The 20,772-nt window shown below is 45.9% G+C and overlaps 2 protein-coding genes across 7 annotated transcripts in view; one reads left to right on the forward strand and one right to left on the reverse strand.

The window, feature by feature from the left end:
* ciapin1 (cytokine induced apoptosis inhibitor 1) lies at positions 1-13,731 on the reverse strand. Of its 5 annotated transcripts, none has more exons than XM_048605555.1 (9): positions 13,576-13,731; positions 12,811-12,975; positions 12,119-12,268; positions 7,572-7,645; positions 6,424-6,595; positions 4,541-4,614; positions 2,122-2,240; positions 1,515-1,596; positions 1-369 (listed from the first exon to the last, which is right to left on the reverse strand). In XM_048605555.1, exons 2-9 carry the CDS (start codon positions 12,965-12,967, stop codon positions 259-261), a joined length of 939 nt encoding a protein of 312 aa, XP_048461512.1. In that variant the 5' UTR covers positions 12,968-12,975; positions 13,576-13,731; the 3' UTR covers positions 1-258. The 5 variants fall into 5 exon arrangements, with proteins under 5 accessions (XP_048461512.1, XP_020368996.1, XP_048461511.1 ...); XM_020513407.2 differs by lacking the exon at positions 13,576-13,731 and adding an exon at positions 13,214-13,314; XM_048605554.1 differs by lacking the exon at positions 13,576-13,731 and adding an exon at positions 13,141-13,205.
* Positions 13,156-20,772, forward strand: part of coq9 (coenzyme Q9 homolog (S. cerevisiae)) — a 20,068-nt gene continuing 12,451 nt past the window's right edge. The window contains exons 1-2 of one of the 2 annotated variants that reach the window (XM_020513409.2): positions 13,156-13,335; positions 15,016-15,154. In XM_020513409.2, the coding sequence (XP_020368998.1) occupies positions 13,290-13,335; positions 15,016-15,154 (185 nt within the window). In that variant the 5' untranslated portion in view covers positions 13,156-13,289. The remainder of the gene's footprint in view (positions 13,336-15,015; positions 15,155-20,772) is intronic. The other variant, XM_020513408.2, reaches the window with a different exon arrangement.

Here is a 20,772-nt window from a genome sequence, read left to right on the forward strand (position 1 = left end):
TGAGAGAACAGTGAAACATGTCACATTTATTCCTCTGGTGTCAGAAAACACTTCACACAAATTACAAATAAACCTGTTGGTCAGAATGGGACTGCCAAATCCATCTGAACGTACCCGATTCAAGGCAGAGTTCAATCACTCTGCTGGAAACAGAAGAACAAACAGCCCAGAGTTCAGTTCAGAGAGAACATCTATCTCAAGATTGCAATGCAGTGAAACACACTGCGTCACGACACGTCAAATCCCACTCGAAGCAAGTCAGGCGTCGGTGAGAGTCTGGTCAGCTAACAAGATCTTTTCACCAGGTTTAAAGGCAGGCATCCCCATGTAAGGGCAGCTGGCACAACGAAACGCATCACCAAGGTAGCACTACAACAGACAACGGAAGCAATGTTATTGTTGTCTTGAACTCAAAAGGCAGGACAGACAACAAACATAGCGCCAAGGGAATACACTAACTGGGAGCAGGGGAGCGAAAGAGCGCGCGGGCAAGAACGAGAGACAGCACACGGGAGCGAGAGAGAGAAAGCGAGAGACAGTGCATTCGAGTGAGACAGAGAGTGAGAGCGAGAGCGAGAATGAGAGCACACACGAGAGTGTGTGAGAGCGTGAGAGTGCACATGACAGTGCGAGCACGAGAGAGTGAACATGAGGGCCCTGAGCGCAAGAGAGTGAACACGAGAGCGAGCGGGCGTGTGAGAGAGAGAGAGTGAGCATGAGCGCGGGCGCGAGAGAGAGAGAAAGTGAGCGAACATGAGAGCGAGAGCGAAAGCGAAAGTGAACGACAGCCCCGAGCGCACGACAGTGAACATGAGAGCAAGCGCACGCGAGAGAGACAGAGTAAACATGAGAGCGAGCGCCAGAGACAGCATGAATGTGAGAGAGAGGCATGTGAAATAGACATGAGCAAGCCTTACCTGTGGGAAATTAGGGATGGGCAAGAAATGCTGGCCCAACCAGCAATGCCCACATTCTATGAACATATTTCTTCCAATGCTATTTTGTCTTATCATCAATGATGTTGACTACTCCCTCATTAGCTATAAAGGGGTAAACAGTGTAGTCAACACACAGTTAACATCCTGGGACCTTATTTTTACTATCAGAATATAAACAGAGCATGGCTGCAGAGCTCAATAAAATAGACATAGTGAGGGCTTAACGCTGGGAAACTTTTCAGTCTAACCAAAGACAAGCCTGTGACTACACTGCCAAAGTTGTGCTGATGAATACATGGCCCCATTCACTGTGAAGATTATTAGTTCAAATGTGGCTTTCGGCAGTTTGCAGCAGTTTTTCCTTGGCAACTGAAGCACAAGCATGTTCCAAATAGATAAGCAGTATCTCGTGAATACTTCCAACTGAGAGGCAGAATCAGTGATCCCCAGATAAACTCAGACAGTGGTTAGATGAAAAAGCACTGGCAACATTTTAAATAGATCTCAGGCAACCTCTTCACATTAACAGGATGACTGCTGCTGTGTTCAGGTTCCTGCCAACATGCTAATACTCACACTTCCACACGACGATTTCACCTGCAGTTTCTTAACATCTGTGGATCCTTTCCCGTCCAGTTCTTCAGCCAGGCCACATGTACTGAAACACAGGGACGGTCAGCTACATTTCAAACAGACTCACCAAAAGAGTTAAAACATCAAATATACATCAGTAACCTCACTCAACATGCCCTGAGAAGCCTCCAGAATCACTGTCAACATGCATAGAGACACCTCTATAATATCACACTACATGCCCCGATACACCTCCAGAAACACGCTCCACATGACTTTATACAACGCTATGACCACACTCAATATGCTCTTCAGTATACACTTCAGTAACTACATTCAACGTGCTTTTATATACATCCATGATCACACTCAACATGCCTTTATACAGCTGCAGAATCATTCAGCATGCCCTGATCTCATTCTGATGGGGGTGTGAGATATGGATCCGTTTTTATCAGTGTAACCTGAAAAGTTGCAGGGTTCTGACTGTTTTTACTTGTGTAAATGTGACGGAGTGTGTGACATTGTCAGGTTACACTGGGAAGAACTGGTCAAAGTGTGAGACACTGACCAGTTCTTAGTGTAACCTGATGGAGTGAGAGACACTGACCAGTTCTTACAGGCCCGTTTCTTTTTCTTGCCGTCTCCACAGTCCATAGCTCTCAGCGAGGCGGGATCCGGTTTCTTCAAATCATCTTCATCCAGCAGTTCATCAGAATCAATAAGATCCTAAGGAAAGGTAGGGAGAGATGGCTCAATTGTGACTCTGCCTATTATGCAGGCTGTGTGCCACAGGCAGAGTGTTTACCTATACATAAGAAATAGGGGCAGGAATAGGCCATCTGGCCCATTGAGTCTGCTCCACCATTCAATAAGGACCACGGCTGATCTTTTCATGGACTCAACTCTACTTACCTGCCTGCTCACTGTTACCCTTAATTCTTTTACTGTTCAAAAACGTATCTTTGCCTTAAAAACATTCAATGCGGTAGCCTCAACTGCTTCACTGTGCAGGGAATTCTTCAGATTCACAACCCTTTGGGTGAAAAAGTTCCTCCTCAACTCAGTCCTAAATCTGCTCCCCTTTATTTTGAGGCTATGCCCCCTAGTTCTAGTTTCACCCACTGTTGGAAACAACCTCCCTGCTTCTACCTATCTACTCCCTTCATAATTTTGTGTTTCTAGAAGACTCCCCCACCCCACCTATTCTTCTAAATTCCAATGAGTATAGTCCCAGTCTACTCAATCTCTCTTCATAGGCCAACCCTCTCAATTCCGGAATCATCCTAGTGAACCACCTCTGCACCGCCTCCAGTGCCAGTATATCCGTTCTCAAGTAAGGAGAACAAAACTGTACACAGTATTCCAGGTGTGACCTCACTAGCACACTATACAGCTGCAGCAGTATAACAATGAAGGACAATATTCTATTTGCAGCCTTAATTACTTGCTGCACCTGCAAACTGACTTGTGTGACTCATGCACAAGGACACTTGAGGGGGAAAAGTTTAAGGGAGATATGCGTGGAAAGTTCTTTACGCAGAGGGTGGTGGGTGCTTGGAACGCGTTGCCAGCAGAGGTGGTAGAGGCGGGCATGATAGCGTCATTTAAGATGTATCTAGACAGATACATGAATGGACAGGGAGCAGAGGGATACAGATCCTTGGAAAATAGGTGATAGATTTAGACAGAGGATCTGGATCGGTGCAGGCTTGGAGGGCCGAAGGGCCCGTTCCTGTGCTGTAATTTTCTTTGTTCTTTTGACACTCAGGTCCCTCTGAACAGCAGCACGCTGCAATTTTTCACCATTTAAATAATAGTCCATTTTACTGTTATTGCTACAATTCTACATTCCTAGCTGTACATGTAACAGTCTGTGGACAATCCTCCCAAAGTATAATCTTCCTTTCTCAATGAATTAGAACTGAGAACAGTATTTCCAGCCTCTCTGATACTTCAATATTCACTGTTTGGTTATGAAAGATACTCTTTGTGACAAATTTTTGGGGTCTGGTGATAGCCCAGGTAACAGCTCCCTTCCTTCCCCTGCAGCTCCGCCATGATCCTAGTGTACACCACATTTTGTGAAAGTAACTGTGGGATTCTTTCTTTCTTGTCAAGGTATGGGCAGTACTGGTAAGAGGGGCATTTCTTAGCTGCTATGAGCTGTTGCAATGCATTTTGATGCTGAGGAACTAATTGGGTTGATTCAAACCCATGCAGGTGTATGCCAGACAGGATAGAATGGAAGATTTCCCTATTTATTGAATTCCCTTTTGCAAGCTGTGACTCAATCTGTCCTCACCCTCACCCTCACCCTCACCCATCGTTCTCTGCCAATTATCCTAAAAATCTCTCATTTGGTTCCCAAACCTCCTACCAGTTCAAACAACCTTCTCATTCGCTCTATCAATACCTGTGGTTGCAGGAAGCAGCATTATTAAACCTCCTCTGCTCCAGGAACAATTCCAGCTTCTCCATGCTCTCTATGCAAACAGACTCCAAACTATTTAAACACAGCTCTAGTTATTGTAAAGGGAATGGAGGAAGGTTTTGCTAAAACTATACAAGGTATAAATCGGATCACAGTTGGGATTCAGTGGACAGCTCTGGGCATCTTCTCTAAGGAAAGATATCGAGTTCAGATTGACTCAGAGCTCTCTTCCCTCTGAATCAGAAGATTGAGAGTTCAAGTCTGCACTGGAACCAGCTGTGAAGCTGCTCCTTCTCAGTGTTGACTTCAGGGCCTTCCTGGGCCAGTGCTGACGTCAGGGCCTTCCTGACTGTTTCTAGCTTGAGGGGGAGGGGTGATTACCACAAGCTCAACTGAATGCTGTAAAACATCCTATGGCCTGCCACTGCGGAGGGCACAGCACTGACAGTGGCCATAAAGGTTAGTGAGGGGCAGCACCATTGTTAGACCCCTGTACTTTGGCCTCAAGGGATAGGAGTTTGGACCAGGCATTCCTGCTCCCCCGGAAAAGCTGAAGCACAGGACAACAGGTGGGGTTTAGAAGAAGTAATCTCACCACATCGTCGTCATTCATGTCAATGGCTGAAAGGGTCCAAGCCTTCTTCGTGTTGGGGTCCAGCTGCGGTTTCTCTGTAACATCAAATTTCAAGTATGAACCTAAACACACAGTCATGGCTCACCCATTGCCAGCAGGTGGCCAACTGCAGTGACCCAGCAGCAGTAGACAGTCACCGTACCAACTCCTACACATTCAAGCTGCACAAACCCAGTAGAGAGCAAACCCTACACAGTAAAATGCTGAAAATACTCAGCAAGTCTGACAGCATTGATAAAGATAGAAACAGAGTTAACCTTTCAGGTTGGGAGCCTTCATCAACACTAAGTGAGAGACGTCTTAGTTTTAATGCTGGTGAAACAGGGAACGTGGAAAAGAGAAGTTCTGAGGTAGTGGGGAGATAGCAGAGACTAGCCGACTAAAGAGCTGATAGGACTGAGCTCAAGTGAGTGGCAAAGGAACAACTAAAGAAATAAAAGCTTCTACCCAGAGGAAGTGTGAATGGCAGAATGACAGTCTGACAGAAAATGAGAAAACAGGAGTAAGACTGAAAGCTGCAACACAACAAGGTAGCTAACCTGCAGTGGGGCAGAGATTACTGTCCGAAGTTGTTGAACTCAATGTTGAGCTCAAGAGATGCAATCAGGTGCTGTTCCTGGGGCTGACGTTGCGCTTCCCTGGAACTGTGCAGCTGACCATGATCATAAATGTGAGAGCAAACTGGAGAATTACATTCACAGGCGACTGGAAGATCAGGGTGATCTCACAGACTGGGTGGAGGTCTCTGATAACAGCCACCCAGTCTGCGATTATTCTCCCCAGTGTAGTGGAAGGAACGTTGTGAACATGGGAAACTAGATTGAACAATGCACAAGTAAATCAGTGTAACACGGAAGGAGTGTTTGGTATCTCAGACAGACGGGAGAGAGAGGAGTGCTTAATGAAGACACTGTAGAGGCAGCTTTACTCTGTATCTAAACCATTACTGCCCCTGTACTGGGAGTGTTTGAGGTGGATAGTACAAAAGGCAGCTTTACTTGCAGCTTAAAAAAAATAGAGAAACTTAAAAGGAAGGAAATATGTAACTCCTTGCTGATACTGTCTGGGGAATGTTTGATGGGAACAGTGTCGATAGAGCTTTACTTTCAATTTAAATGAGTAAAAGCTTTTTACTTTCAGGCTAAAAGAGAAGATGGAGCTCTACTCTATTCTTTCAGTTTAAAATAGCAGAAGGAACTTTACTCAGTATCTAATCCCATACAATACCTGTGTTTGCTGGGAACAATGTAAAAGGAGCATTATTTTCAGTTCCAAAGGTGTAGGAAGCTTTCCTGTCAGTTTAAAATAGTACAGGACACTTTACCCTGCATCTAACTATTGTATCTACCGTTGGAGTGTTTGATGGGGCAGTGTACTGACTCCTTTACCTTCAGTTTAAGACAGCATAGGTAGGTTTACTCCGTACTTAAGCCTGTGCTATCTCAGCCCTGGAAGTGTTTGATGGGTACAATGCAAAGGCAGCTTTATTCTATACCCAATCCCCATGCTGTACAAGTCCTGAGAGTGTTAGATGGTGGTTGTCTGCATTTAAAACTGTTTGAGCTCCCTGTGTTTTTGAAAGCGTTGGGAATATTTCCTGCTGTGCTGCACGATGTATGGTGAGATGTGAGTGCAGCATCAGGTCCTGCTGGGAAAAGTGGAGTGGTGCTGGACCGTCCATGTCAGCAGCTAGACAGACAAGAAACAGAAAATGTGTTTTTATTTAATTCCATTGACGTGTGCATCAATGACAAGGCTGTATCTAACTGCCTCCACCACAGCACAGACCAGCAAATAACCACACTCTAGCGAGAGTTGTCCCCAGGTAGTACAGCAATACTTACCATCCACCGTTTTCGATTTCGTGACAAACGATAGTTTCAGTTGAGCAGATGACCCAATTTCAAAGTCTGGCTTCTTCGCCCTCAACATCACCTTAGTCAAATCATTACCCTTGTAGTCAACAAATTGTTTTATAGAATTCAGTTCTTCATCTGTTAACGGGTCAGACTGTATCTGTGAAGAAGCAGAGTTCATGGATTCTGTTACTGCCACTACCACCCAAATGAATAAACCCAACATGAAGCAGAGATAGCCCAGTATCGCGTGTGGCCCTCATCCACCCTCAACACAAAGCGGCCAGCTGGGTAAGGTGTGAGTTGCTGCAAGGGTAAAAGGGGGTGCCCAAGAAATGCAACAAGTCTATGGCCTTGCACGACATGTGCCCCTGCTGCCAAGTGAAGGCGAAAAGAAGAACAAGAACACTTGGATAATCTCAGAGGTCAAGCAGCTTCGTCTCGAAGACCTTGCAGCTGAATGTTGAATGCAGAGGCTGTAACGTGCCCAGGCTTGGGCCCCATGTCTCCACGCATGCTGGCATGAGGCCGTACTGGCCTGAGGTGCCACTGGCACCGGGTCCAAAACCAGGAATAGCCTGAGCCTTCAGAGTTATTGGAAACTAAGTTGACTGCGGCCAGTCCCAATTTGGGATTCCTCCAGTAACTAAATACTGTGAATGCTGAAAATCTGAAACAAACGCAGAATGCCAGAGAAACTCAGCAAGTCTGGCAACATCTGTGGAAGAGATAGAGAGTTAATGTTTCGAGTCTGATATGACTCTTCTTCCCTGATCTGGAGAAAAGTCATACTGGACCCAAAAATGTTAACTCTGTTTCTCTCTCCACAGATGCTGCCAGACCTGCCGAGTTTCTCCGGCATTGTCAGGGTTTCCTTCCCTGACAGCCCAGCTTTCCATGTCTCTTCCCCCGCCTCCCCACTACCACCATGACCCTGGGGCTTCTCCTCATCCACTTCTGGCACCCTCCCTCTCCGCTCCAGCCCTCCGCCCCCTCCCGCCTCTGGCCTGCTTTTCGACCCCAGCATCCCACTCCCTCTCATCCAAACATGGTCTCCCTGCTCTCTCCGCTGTCGCTGTCACCCTCACCCTCCGACTGGGGTGATTTGTAGTGACAGATGAAGTGGACTTATTTACCTCAGTGATCTCTGTAAAGCCTGCAAGTTTTAGGCTGGAGGTGAGCTGCGAGCCAGTCTTCAGTTTGGAGTTACCTAAGGCAGACACAAGAGAACAGTAGATCAAGAGCATTTTTTTTTTCACTATTCATTCACAGGACATGGACATCACTGGCCATCCCTAATTTGCCCAGAAAGCAGTTGAGATTCAACCACATTACTGTGGGGTCTGGAATCACTTGTAGGCCAGACTGGGTAAGAATGGTAGATATCCTTCCCTAAAGGACATTAGTAAACGAGATAGGTTTTTCTGACAACTGACAACAGTTTCATAGTCATTAGATTTGGGTGGCACAGTGGCTCAGTGGTTAGCACTGCTGCCTCACAGCGCCAGGGACCTGGGTTCGATTCCACCCTCGGGTGACTGTCTGTGTGGAGTTTGCACATTCTCCCTGTGTCTGCGTAGCTTTTCTGCAGGTGCTCTGGTTTCCTCCCACAGTCCAAAGATGTGCAGGCTAGGTGTATTGCCAAGCTAAATTGCCCGTAGTGTCCAGTGATGTGTAGATTAGGTGGGTTATAGGGGGATGGGTCTGGGTGCGATGCTCTGAAGGTTGGTGTGGACTTGTTGGGCCAAAGGGCCTGTTTCCACACTGTAAGGGTTTTATGAATGAATAGATTCTTTTAGGATTGGAATCAAATTCTACCATGGTGGAATTTGAACCCAGTTCCCCAGAATATTACCTGGGTCTATGGATTAAAAATCTAGTGATAATACTATTAGGCCATCGCCTCCCCTCATGAGCCTGCTCTGTGCTAACATCACTGTCTCCAGTACCTGACCAAGGTAGATTGACCATTTTGTTACACTGAGCAGTGAAACACAGAGGCAGAGGGAGATGACTGTTACCTGTCAGCAGGGCATCACTGCTCAATGCCCCTGATGTGTCCACTTCAGGCCCATCTGCCACCCAGCAGAACCCAGTGACTGGGATATATTTGGAGTTTCAGTAAAGACAGGAGCAGACTGTGAGGTTTCCCATGCAGCCAACCAGCCCTTCAATGTGCTCAGATATCACCAGCTTTAGGAGAGAAGGGACTGAGAGTCACATTGGAGACAGACCTCAGTGAATTCTCCAACTGGACCTTTGTCTGCCTCAGACTGGGCAATGAGAGCTGACACTGGGCATTGCCTCACCATCTGGCATGAGGAAGTACGAGACCAAGTAACCAGTGCCACCAAGTTCAGAGCATGAACACACACCAGTTGTACCAGCTAAGTTCACTGCATCCTACTGGTTTTCAAGCACACAGTGAATGAGTTCTGGGGCCCACACTGATACCAGTGCATTGGTACATTAGGAGTCAGTACAAAGGGATGGCATCAGAGGTTCCTCACTTTCCTTTCTATCAGAGACTCGGTGAGGTGCACAAGTGACAACAGACACTCGGGAGACAACCAAGGCATCGGGTGTCAGTCAAACAAACCTCAGCTCAAAATACTTGTGCTGCTGACACATATTCCTCTTTTCTCAAATGACAGGGCCCTCAATCACATTCATCCCATTTCCCACACTTCTGCGGTTAAGCCCCCTTCCTCTCAGAACCATGACAGGTCTCCTCCCTTGTCCTTACATTCCTCTATATCAGACTTTATATCAAGAGATCATGTTCCATAATTTCCACAATCGTCAGTAGGATGCGACCACCAAACACATCTTCCCCACCCCACCTCCCGTTAACATTCTGAAAAGGACCATCTTTAACTCACTTGTTAACTATCTTAAACATCCTGTCCTCTTCGCTCAGTGCTTTCCCATGTGTTACACTAGTTGCCCTTTCACTCCCTCCTTCCTCACTATCCAAGGCCCCAAACACATCTCTCAGAAGAAACAGTGATTTGCAAGTATTTCTTTCAATCTCTTAGACTATACTTGCTACTCACAACGTGATTCTCCCTACACTGAGGCCAAACACAGACTGGGTTTTCAGGCTGATTGAAGGTCTTTCTGAAAGTGTCTGTCACCTTTCATGTTAGCTGCAAGCCTCTTCACATATTTTCTTTGTTTCTCTTATTTGCCTTTACACGTCCCCTCTGAACCTTTCATAATCATCCTGGTCCTCATTTGTATTTGTCTGGTGTCATAAGCAATTGTTTTCTTCTTCATCTTAGTTTGTTTGTTTCTTTATCACGGTAGCTCTGGATTTAGGAATAGATCTGGACCCTGCCCCAACACACTCTTCTTCAGAGGGAGTCCATTACTCATTTACTGTTTTGCCTGCAAATCTAAGATTCTAATTTATTCAAGGTTCATTCTTACCCCACTGAAGTCAGCTGTTCCCAGTTAGTATTCTTACTCTGGATTGTTCTTTGTTTTTTTTTTCAGTTACTCCAAACTTTTCGTTAAATGATCAGTATTCCCTAAACTTTCATCTACTGTCACTTAAGCTTGATCTAAATGGCCCACTTCATTGCCGAGAATCATGTCTAGAAACTCTTGCCTTCTTAGCGTTTGTGCAAAAGGCAATCTCCATCTACATTCAAGAAAGTAAGTCTGAAAATGTGTTCTCCTATGCCTTTTCCACTAGTTGGTGATCTATAGACTACACCAAGCAAAGTAACTGCACCTTTTTTTATTGATTAGCTCTACCCAAATTAATTCTGTCCGTGGTCTTGCTAAGACATCCTCCTTGTCCAGTACTCTTCTGAATCATGACGGTCATTTCCTATCCTTCCTGAACACCCTGTATTCAGGAATATTTAACACCCAGCTCAGAACTTCCTTGAGCTAGGTTTCTTATCATCACAATAGCAATTTTCCACATGGCAATCTGTGCTTCTGACTCCCCAGTCTTATGTAGATCATAGATCATAGAATAGCATCCCTACAGTGTAGAAACAGGCCCTTCGGGCCAACAAATCCACACTGAATCTCAGAGCATCCCACGCAACCCATCCCCCTTAACCCACCTAATCTACACATCTCCGAACACTGGCATGGCCAATCCACCTAGCCTGCACATCTTTAGACTGTGGGAGGAAACCGGAGCAGACAGAGGGAGAATGTGCAAACTCCACACAGACAGTTGCCCGAGGCTGGAATCGAACCCGGGGCCCTGGCGCTGTGAGGCAGCAGTGCTAACCACTGAGCTACCGTGCTGCCCTAATGTACTTTACTGTATGTGCCCAGTAACCCTGATTTAGCCTTGGTTAATTTCTCTTTTATTTTGATGCACCTCTAAACACTACTCTCTATTCTAGAGCTATATTAGATAAATGTGAGGTGCTGCATTTTGGAAAGGCAAATCAGGGCAGGACATACACACTTAAAGGTAAGGTCCTGGGGAGTGTTGCTGAACAAAGAGACCTCGGAATGCAGGTTCATGGTTGCTTGAAGTTGGTGTCGCAGGTAGACAGGGTAGTAAAGGCAGGGTGTTTGATATGCTTGTGTTTATTGGTCAGTGCATTGAGTATAGGAGTTGGGAGGTCCTGTTGTGGCTGTACACGACTTTGGTTGGGCCACATTTGGAATACTGCATGCAATTCTGGTCTCCCTGCTATAGGAAGGATGGTGTGAAACTCGAAAGGGTTCAGAAAAGATTTACAAGGATGTTCCTAGGGGCGGAGAGTTTGAGCAATCGGGAGAGGCTGAATAGGCTGGGGTTATTTTCCACAGAGCATTGGAAGCTGAGGGGTGACCTTTTGGAAGTTTAAAAAATCATACAGGACATAGATAGGGTGAATAGCCAAGGTCTTTTCCCTGGGGTGGGGGTGTCCAAAATTAGAGGGCATAGGTTTAAGGTGAGAGGGGAAAAATTTAAAAGCCATTAGCAAACTTGAAAATATTCAGCAAGCGCTGGCCATTTGCAGAATCACATTTTGTTTTGGTCTATGCAAGCGTTGGCTGTTGAATATGTCTATTACACGGTCTATTACAAACTACGAAAGGAATAGCACGTCCCAATCATCGGGATATACAACCTGGCAGTGCACTACCACTGAAACTCTCACACCACGTGACACAGCATCTTTTGAACTGATTAATGTCTGTTAGTTAGTGAGAAATACTACTTGTGCAGCAGCTGTATTGTAGCAACATGGAAAATGCTTGTTTAAACAGTTCAAATGGAGATACTGTGAGATTCCACGGTAATTTGAGGGACACTGGTACTTTTCAGGAATGAAAGTGGGCCCATTCATGAGTTTCCATGATTCACAGCAAACTGTTACTGTGCTGCAGGATGTTGCAAGTTGAGAAAGTAGTTTGCATTCCCCCTATTTGTAAGAACACCTCAGTCTTCTGGACTTACCTTGAGCATGACAGTTTCAAATCATAATCATTAACACTACTTTGTTTGGACAGCAGTGGGTTTCATTGTTTGCTGCTGCCTCTAGACACAGCTTCTGTCTCTTAGCTTTGTTCCTGTTTCAGCTAACATTCTCCAGTACCAATCTGAAACATTACTCAATCACTCTGTCCACTGATCCTCTGTAATTCCTGCATATGTACAATAACCTACAGAGACGTCAGATCTGATATCACCCAGCCCAAGGTCAAACGGGACGATCACCTGATATACATATGGGTTCTGTGAAGTAAAATCTCCCTCCAGGCTTCAGGATTCGAGCGACTTCAGCAAAGATTTCAAAACTGTGCACTGTAGCAGAGCTTCGCACGGTGCCTGACAGCACAAGGTCGAAGGTTGATTCCCTGTGGGCAGCTGGAAGCAGGCAGAACAGTCACTGAAACATGTGCAGCAACGCAGCAAGAGCAACAAACACAGCAGGAACCTGTGTCACCTGACACTCTAAAAGCTGTATCAACAATCACAACTACTTTCTCGGCATGGGCACTGCACACTGCTCAGCAGTCAACCTGAGCCAGCTACAAATTGTGGGAAAAACGCGGCTTCCCATTTCCAGAAAGCTATATATATACACATGAGAGACATGAAATCTGTTTTCATACACAGATGCCCCTGGAACAGGATTTCATCTGACTGCCTTCTCAATGCGTTCTACTTTGAATTGTGGGCATCACTAGGCAGGCCAACATTTCCTGCCCGAACTAATCCTGAACAGAAGGGTTACTTGCCAATTCAAAGGACATTTCAGTGGGATGGGGGGGACAGGGATGGCTGAGGGGTGACAGGGAGGGAAGGGATGAGGGAGGGAAGTACGGGGGAGGGAAGGAAGGGAGGGGGACGGGGGGAGGGATCCACAGGTTGGGCAGCCCATTAAAAAGAAAAGTTGTTGAACTTACAAATCTGCAGTCTGTCGATGTTTTCCATTGCCACATATCCCGATTGGCCTGTGACTGCCCGAATTTCTTGCACAAGTATGGTCTGTGAATCAGCAGTGGTTGAATAGTCCCAGATGACAGCCACATTGTGGCCTGTCCGTATGTCAAACTGATCCATGACAATCTCTGAGAACAACACATTTTGGATTAAATACTGCCAGCTATTGGGAGCACTCCGCGAGCCCTTCCTGACTTCAGCTCCCCTCCCACCCCTTCCCTCCCCCCCCTCCCTCTCTCCCCCCCCTTCCCCGTCCCCTTCCCCCTCACCCTCACCCTCACCCTCACCCTCACCCTCTTTCTTCCACCACCCCTCCTCTCTCTCCTCCACCTCCAATCTTTCTTTCCGTTTCTCTCTCTCTCTAACCTCTTACACACGCCTCCCCTCTCGGTCGCTCTGACGCAATCAGCCGGCGACACTGCTACTGACGTCACGGAGTGTCATGGCGGCGCTGTGGCGGCGCGGACTTCAGGGAGGACTAAAGATCGGTAATCCCGGGGCCGGGAATCTCTTCGGGATCGCGGGGGCGGCGGGTGGGGGCTGCCGCGGTCAGCGGGGCCTTGCTGCGACTCACCTCCGGCGGTGACCCGTCCTTTTCACCAACTGGACTGCGACAGGCCATTCGGCCCGGCGGGTCCATACTATATCCTCGCTGTGCAAACCGCTGCCGTCCTCTGTGACATTGAACTGTTTACTAGAGAAAAAAATAGGGGGGTTTTACTCTGTACCTGACTCCGTGCCGGGCCTGTCCCGGGATGGCCACAGCGTAGAGGAGACTAGAGTTTTATTTTCAAAGTGCAGAGACCACAAACAATTGCCGGAGGGAACCAACGGGAGAGAGGAACAGAGTTAACATTTCGAGTCCTGTGACCTTTTTGTCAGAATTAGAAGCAGCTAGGAAAAGTGTTATTTATACTGATGACAGTGTTGGGGGTGGGGGCGGTGTAGGAGAGAAAACGGAGTGAGCAGATCAATGGAGACAGGGAGAGAACCAAAAGGGTAGGCGGGCAAAGAAATTAATGATAGAATGCCAGATAAGAAATTGTTAACTGGGACTGGGATTAGGTAAAAGTGGATTGGCTGTGCCAAAGGAACCCATTTCAAGACGGCACCGGGATATGGAGTTAGATAAGAGACAACTAAGGAGATGTTTATGCTCTGATGTTAAACTTATTAAAGTTGCTAAACTTGATGTGAGTCCTCTTGAAGGCTGCGGCCACCCCCCCAACACACACACACACAATGTGGAAAATGAGGTGCTGTTATTCCAGCTTGCATTGAGCCTTGCTGGAGCACCACAGCAGGTCTGAGATAGAAATAAAAGCCATTCAAACTGCGGATGCTGTAAATCAGAAACAAAAACAGAAATTGCTGGAAAAACCTCAGCAGGTCTGGCAGCATCAGATCTAAGGAGGGGTCACCGGGCTCTGACTTCTCTTCACATATGCTGCCAGACCTGCTGAACTGTTCCTGCAATTTCTAGTTTTTGTTTCTGAGACAGAAATGTTGGCCAGGGATGCACAGGCATCTGGAAGCTTAGGGTCATTTTTGTAGACAGAATATAGACTTCCCAAAGCTGTCAACCAGTCTATTTCATCTCCCCAGTGGAGAGGATGTTGTATTTTGAGCAGCGAGTATAGTAAACTAGATTGAGTGAAATGTAGGTAAATCGTTGCTTCACCTGGATGGCATATCTGGGGCCTTGGATGGTGAGGAGACGGGAGGTACTTGGGTAGGTGTTTCACCTTCTGCGATTGCAAGAGAAGGTGCTGTGGGAGGTGTTGGGAGTTGCAGAAGACTGGACCAGTGTAAACAAGAGGGAATGAACTCTGCAGAATGCTGACAAGGGAGGAGAGGGGAATATGTGTTTGAGGTTTCATCCCACTGGCGGTGGTGGAAATGGTGGCTTATGGATGTGGAGGCTAGTGGGTGGAAAGTGAGGACTAAACGACCCTACTTCTGTTGTGAGAGGGAAGGGAAGGTGTGAGGGCAGAATATAAGAAATGGGTTGGTCATGGCTAAGGACCCTGCAATCATGGTAAAGAGAGCTTTACATTGTATCTAATCCCACGCTATACCTGTTGTGGAGCACTTGATGTGTATGATGGTTTTAATGTTCTTTGTTACGAAAGAATGAGGGAGCTGAAGCCCTTTTTCTCTGCCAACAGCTGGTCTGTACTCCCGTGATGTGGTGCGCAGGGGTCTGCGATCATCACTGTATTTGCGGGTGGCTGGTGAAGAGCAGGAGCCTAAGCAGCACCCCCAAAGCTCTCAGACATCCACAGCGGCTAAGGAATCCTACTCCAGGTACAGACAGCTGCTCATAGCCTAGTGTAGATCAGCCATATTCTACATCGTCCAGGATACCAACAACTTTACCTTCTACAGGACGTTAAAACAGCATCTTAACAGTTCACAAGAAAAACTAGTTCATGTGAAGCGTGACTTTCTGATGACGGATTACTCAATGGTTCAGTTACAGGAAGTATAAGAAATAATGAGACAATTCACAAAGCTCGAATTAAACAGAAATGTCTTTATTTGATTTGAACAAGAGGCAATTAATGCACCCATTTCTGTTGACCTTAAATACATTACAAAAAAGACATCCTTACGGTCACCAGTGAGCAGGCTGCTCCCAGTTGATTGTACCTCCAGCAGTCAAACTGACCAATTTGGCCATTCAAAGAATCATTCTTTGAAATATTTTTTTAATAGCTGTTCTTTCTACAGTACATGGGAGATATCATTGACAAGATCATCCTGTCCACTCAAAATCCACCTCACATCATCTTTGTCCAAACCATGGTATGAGATACTCCTCTGATAGGGTCCAATGTTTAAATCCTTTTAGGAATTTCCAGTTCCTCCTCACTGTTCAACGACCTTTATCGGTCCATTCCCGTTCATAGGGTAAGAAACCATTTCTGATCTCTTTAATTTCTGATCCCTGAATGTAACTTGAAGATTTGATACTATGTCCAGCTGACAAAGCACTTTATTTAAACCTTTTTTTATTTGTTCACGGGATTTCGGCATCACTGGCTGGTCCACGCTTTTGAGAAGGTGGCGGTGAGCTGCCTTTTGGAAGTACTGAAGTCTTTGGGATGCAGGTAACAAAACTGTTAGGCAGGGACTTCCAGGATTTTGACCCAGTGACATTAAAGGAACAGTGATGTATTTCTAAGGCAGGATGGTGAGTGGCTTGGATGGCAACTTGCAGCTGGTGGTGTTCCCATCTATCTGTTGCCTTTGTACTTCGAGATGGTAGTGGTTGTGGGTTTGGAAGTTGCTGTTTAAGGGTCTTTGGTGAATTACCTTTTGTAGATGGTCTTGTAGACTGCTACTGAGAATCAATGGTGGAGAGACTGAATGTTTGTGGATGTGGTGCCGATCAAGCAGGCTGCTTTGTCCTGGAAGGTGTCATGCTTCTCTAATGTTGTTAGAGTTGCACTCATCCAGGCATGTGGGGAATATTCCATCACACTTCTACTTTGTAGATGATGGACAGGCTTTGGGGAGTGAATCAGAGTGTTTTCCATCTGTTGGGTTGCTCCCACTGACATTACCTCTACGTCATTCCCTCTCCTCTGCATTTGCTAACTTCTCTGCATTTCAAAAGGAGATATTTTCATTCAGTTTCCATTTGGATTTTCCCTTGCAGCCTTCAAAGCACTTAAGACCAATTTTAAAAAAAAGCATTTTTCAAAACATTTAATCTGTTATTCTCTGACATAATGCCTCCTGGTTTTCATGAATATAAACCATCTTCTGAGTGCTGACTTGATATCGAAACACAGTACAGTTTTTCAGACACATCTGTTTATTAGTTGTAATCCACGTTACATCTTGTTATGAATTTTCAAGTATTTTAATGGGGACTCTGTCCTAAAACAATCAGAGGGCAGCTGAGAGTCATCACAGCAGAATTCTGGGAGACATCATCACAGTCATCACGACTGTAAAGCAGGTCAGGCAGAACCTGGTGTCAAGCTATAGTTAAACCCAAAACACTACATTCCCACTGTCACCCCATCCTTTGACTTAAAAAAAAAAGGGCTCTGTGAGGAGGACGACTGGCAAGGTAAAGGTTTACAAGGGAGCAGCCATTAACAGAGTAGGCCAGTGTTAGAGTGGGATCACTGAGGTCCTTGCTCAAGAGGTTTCGGCCTGAGGAGACTGAGCAGGGGTACAAGTAAGAGCAGGTACGGGCTCTTTAACTCTACTTTCTTTCTGTCTGGACCGATGGCAGTTAGGGCAATGGAATGCTCCTTTTGTAGAATGTGGGAGATCAGGGAGACTTCTAGTTTCCCTGGTGGCTACACCTGCAAGAAGTGCACCCAATGCATCTCCTGACAGACTGTGATAGGGAATGGGAGCTGGAGCTGGACATACTCAGAATCATCCAGGATTCAGAGAACATCATGGATAAGAGCTTTAGAGAAGTGGTCACTTCTAAGGTGCAGGCTGCAGGTAGCTGGGTGACCACCAGAAGAGATATGGGGCGAAAGCAGATAGTACAGGGTTCCTCTGTGGCATTTCCCCTCAATAACAGGTATACCACTTTGGATACTGTTTGGGATGTTGGCGCGTGACCTTTCAGGGGCTAGCAGCAGCAGCAGTCAGGTCAGTGGCACTGTGACCGACTCAGAGGGAAAGGTGCAGTCCAACAGAGTGATACTGATTGGAGCTCAATTGCGAGGGGGACAGACAGGAGATTCTGTGGCTGCAGAAGAGACACTAGGATAACACTGTGTGGAGCTGGAGGAACACAGCAGGTCAGGCAGCATCAGAGGATGGTGTGTTGCCTCCTGGGTGACAGGGTCAAGGATGTCTCTGAGCAGTTGCATAACATTCTGAAGGGGGTGGGTGAACAGCCAGAGGTCATTGTGCACATCGGTATAAATGACATAGGAAGACAAAGGGATGGGATCCTGCAAAATTGTTGTAGGGAGTTGGGTGAGAATTTAAAAAGCAGGATTTTAAGGGTAGTGATCTCTGGATTACTCCCAGTGCCACGTGCCAGTGAGGATAGAAATGGAAAGATAAGCCAGATGAATGCATGGCTGAGGAGCTGGTGTAGGGGACAGAGTTTTCAGTTCTTGGATCAATGAGATCTCTTTTGAGGTAAAGGTGACCTCTACAAGAGAGACAGGTTTCACTTGAACCGGACCAGGTCTAATATCCTTTTCGGGAGATTTGCTAGTGTTACCCGGCAGGGTTTAAACTAGTTTGGTGGGGTGGGGGAGGTTCTCTGAGTAAGAGAAGGGCCATCAATAAGCCAGGGAAAAATACATTAGCCATCGAGAGCAAGTTTACTATTCCGGATAGCCAGGAGCAACAGTAAAGGGATGGAAAGACTTCTGGTTTAAAGTGCATTTATTTCAACACATGAGGCCGGACTGGTAAGGAAGATAAGCTCATGAGCATGGATTGGCTTTGGGGACTGGGATATTATAACCATAACAGAAACATCGCTAAGAGAAGGGCAGGACTAGCAGCTCAATGTTCCAGGATACAGAAGCTACAGGTGTGACAGAAATGCAAGTAAGCAAGGAGGGGGGAGTTGCCCTTTTGATAAGGGAGGACATAACAACAGTGCTTAGGGAGGATATTCTTTCAGGGGTCATCAAATGAGGCCATATGGTTAGAACTTAGAAATAAAAAGGGGATGGCCACTCTGCTGGGACTGTATTATAGACCTCCAAATAGCCAGTGGGTACTAGAGAAGTAGATGTATAGAGACATTGCAGATACGTGCAGGATAAATAGAATAGTATTGATTGGAAATTTTAATTTCCTCTTTATTGACTGAGCCACCAGAGTGTACAAGGCCCGGATGGGGTGGAATTTGTCAAATGTGTCCAAGAAAGTTTCCTAAATCATTATGTAGAGGGCCCTATTCAGGAGGGTGCAACACTGGACCTCCTCTTAGGAAACGAGATCAGGCAAGTGACTGAAGTGTCAGTCGGAGAGCACTTTGAGTCCAGTGACCATAACCCTCTTAGTTTTAACATTGTTATGGAAAAAGATAGGACAGGTCCACAGTTTAAGGTGCTAAATTGGAGCAGGGCCAATTTTGGAACGATTAGGCAGGATCTAGCAGAGATAGATTGGGTGAGTTTGTTTGAAGGAAAAGGAACGACTGGCAAATGGGAGGCTTTTAAAAATGTGATATCAAGAGTCCAGGAACAGTATGTCCCTGTTAGGGTGAAGGGAAAAGCTGGCAGGTTTAGGGATACCTGGCTGACGAGGGATATTGAGGCTCTGATTAGAAAAAGAAGGCACACGTTGGGTTTAAGTTATCGGGCTCAAGTGAATCCCTAGATGACTATTAAAAGTGTAGGAGCACATTCAAGAGGGAAATCAGAAGACCAAAAACAGTGTATGAGATTGATCTGGCAGATAAGGTTAAAGATAATCCCAAAAGGTCTATAGCTATATTAAGAGTAAAAGGGTGGCTAGGGAGACAATAGGTCCCCGTAAAGATCAGCATGGCCATCTGTGTGGAGCCAAAGGAGATGGGGAAAGTTTTTAATGAGTATTTCTCCTCAGTGTTTACCAAAGGAAATAAGGGAAACAAGTGGGGATGTTTTGGACACATTACCAGAGAGGAGGTGTTTGCAGCCTTAGCGCATTAAGGTGGATAAATCCCCTTGGCCTGATCAAGTCCATCCTTGGACATTGCGGGAGGCTAGGGAAGAAATTGCAGAGGCCCTTGCAGAGATTTTTGCTTCATCTTTAGCCACTGATGAAGTTCCAGAAGACTGGTAGGTGGCTAATGTTGTTCCATTGTTTAAGAAAGGTAGCAAAGACAAGCCAGGGAACTACAGCCCAGTGAGCCTGACATCAGTGGTAGGCATGTTATTGGAAAGGATACTGAGGGTCTGACTAGGGATAGTCAGCATGGATTTGTGTGTGGGAAGTCATGTCTGACAAATATTTTAGAGTTTTTCAAAAAAGTAACGAAGAGGATGGATGGGGGTAGGGCTGTGGATGTTGCCTATGTGGACTTTAGTAAGGGCTTTGACAAGGTCCTGCATGGCAGGCGAGTCATGAAAGTTAGGTCACATGGGATCCAGAGAAAGCTAGCTAATTGGATTCAAAATTGACTCAATTGGAAGAAGCTGAGGGTGGTGGTTGAAGGTTGTTTCTCGGACTGGAGGCCTGTGACTAGTGGTGTGCTATTGGGGGTCGGTGCTGGGACCTTTGTTATTTGTTATTTACATAAATGATCTGGATGTGAATGTACAATGCATGATTAGTAAGTTTGCGGATGATAACAAAGAAGGTTTTACAGAGGGATTTTGATCATATAGGGAAGTGAGCTGAGGATTGGCAAACGCTATTCAATACAGGTATATGTGAGGTGTTGCATTTTAGAAAGTCAAACCAAGGTAGGACTTATACAGTAAGTGGTAAGGTCCTGAGGAGTGTTGTGGAACAGAGGGACCTAGCAGTATAAGTCTGTAGTTTGTTGAAAGCGGTGTCACAGGTGGACAGAATGCTGAAGAAGGCATTTAGCATGCTGGCCTTCTTTGGTCAAGGCATTGAGTTTAGGAGTTGGGACTTTATGTTACAGTCGTATAAGTCATTTGTGAAGCTGTACTTGGAGTATTGTGTACAGTTTTGGTCACCCTGTTATAGGAAAGGCATAGATAAACTGGAAAGTATTCAAAAAAGATTTAAGGATGTTGCCATGACCAATAGGCCTGAGTTATAGGGAGAGATTGGACAAGAGAGGTCTTTATTCCTTGGAATTTAGGAGAATGAGGGATGAACTTATTAAGATGAATAAAATCATGAGGGACACAGGTAAGATGAATGCATATAGTCTTTTGCCCAGCAATGGGGAATTGAAAACTAAAGGGCATAGGTTTTAAGGTGAGAGGGGAAAGATTTAAGAAGGACCCGAGGGCAACTTC

This window comes from Rhincodon typus, chromosome 15 (genome assembly GCF_021869965.1).
Source record: "Rhincodon typus isolate 14 chromosome 15, sRhiTyp1.1, whole genome shotgun sequence".
Lineage (NCBI taxonomy): Eukaryota > Metazoa > Chordata > Chondrichthyes > Orectolobiformes > Rhincodontidae > Rhincodon > Rhincodon typus.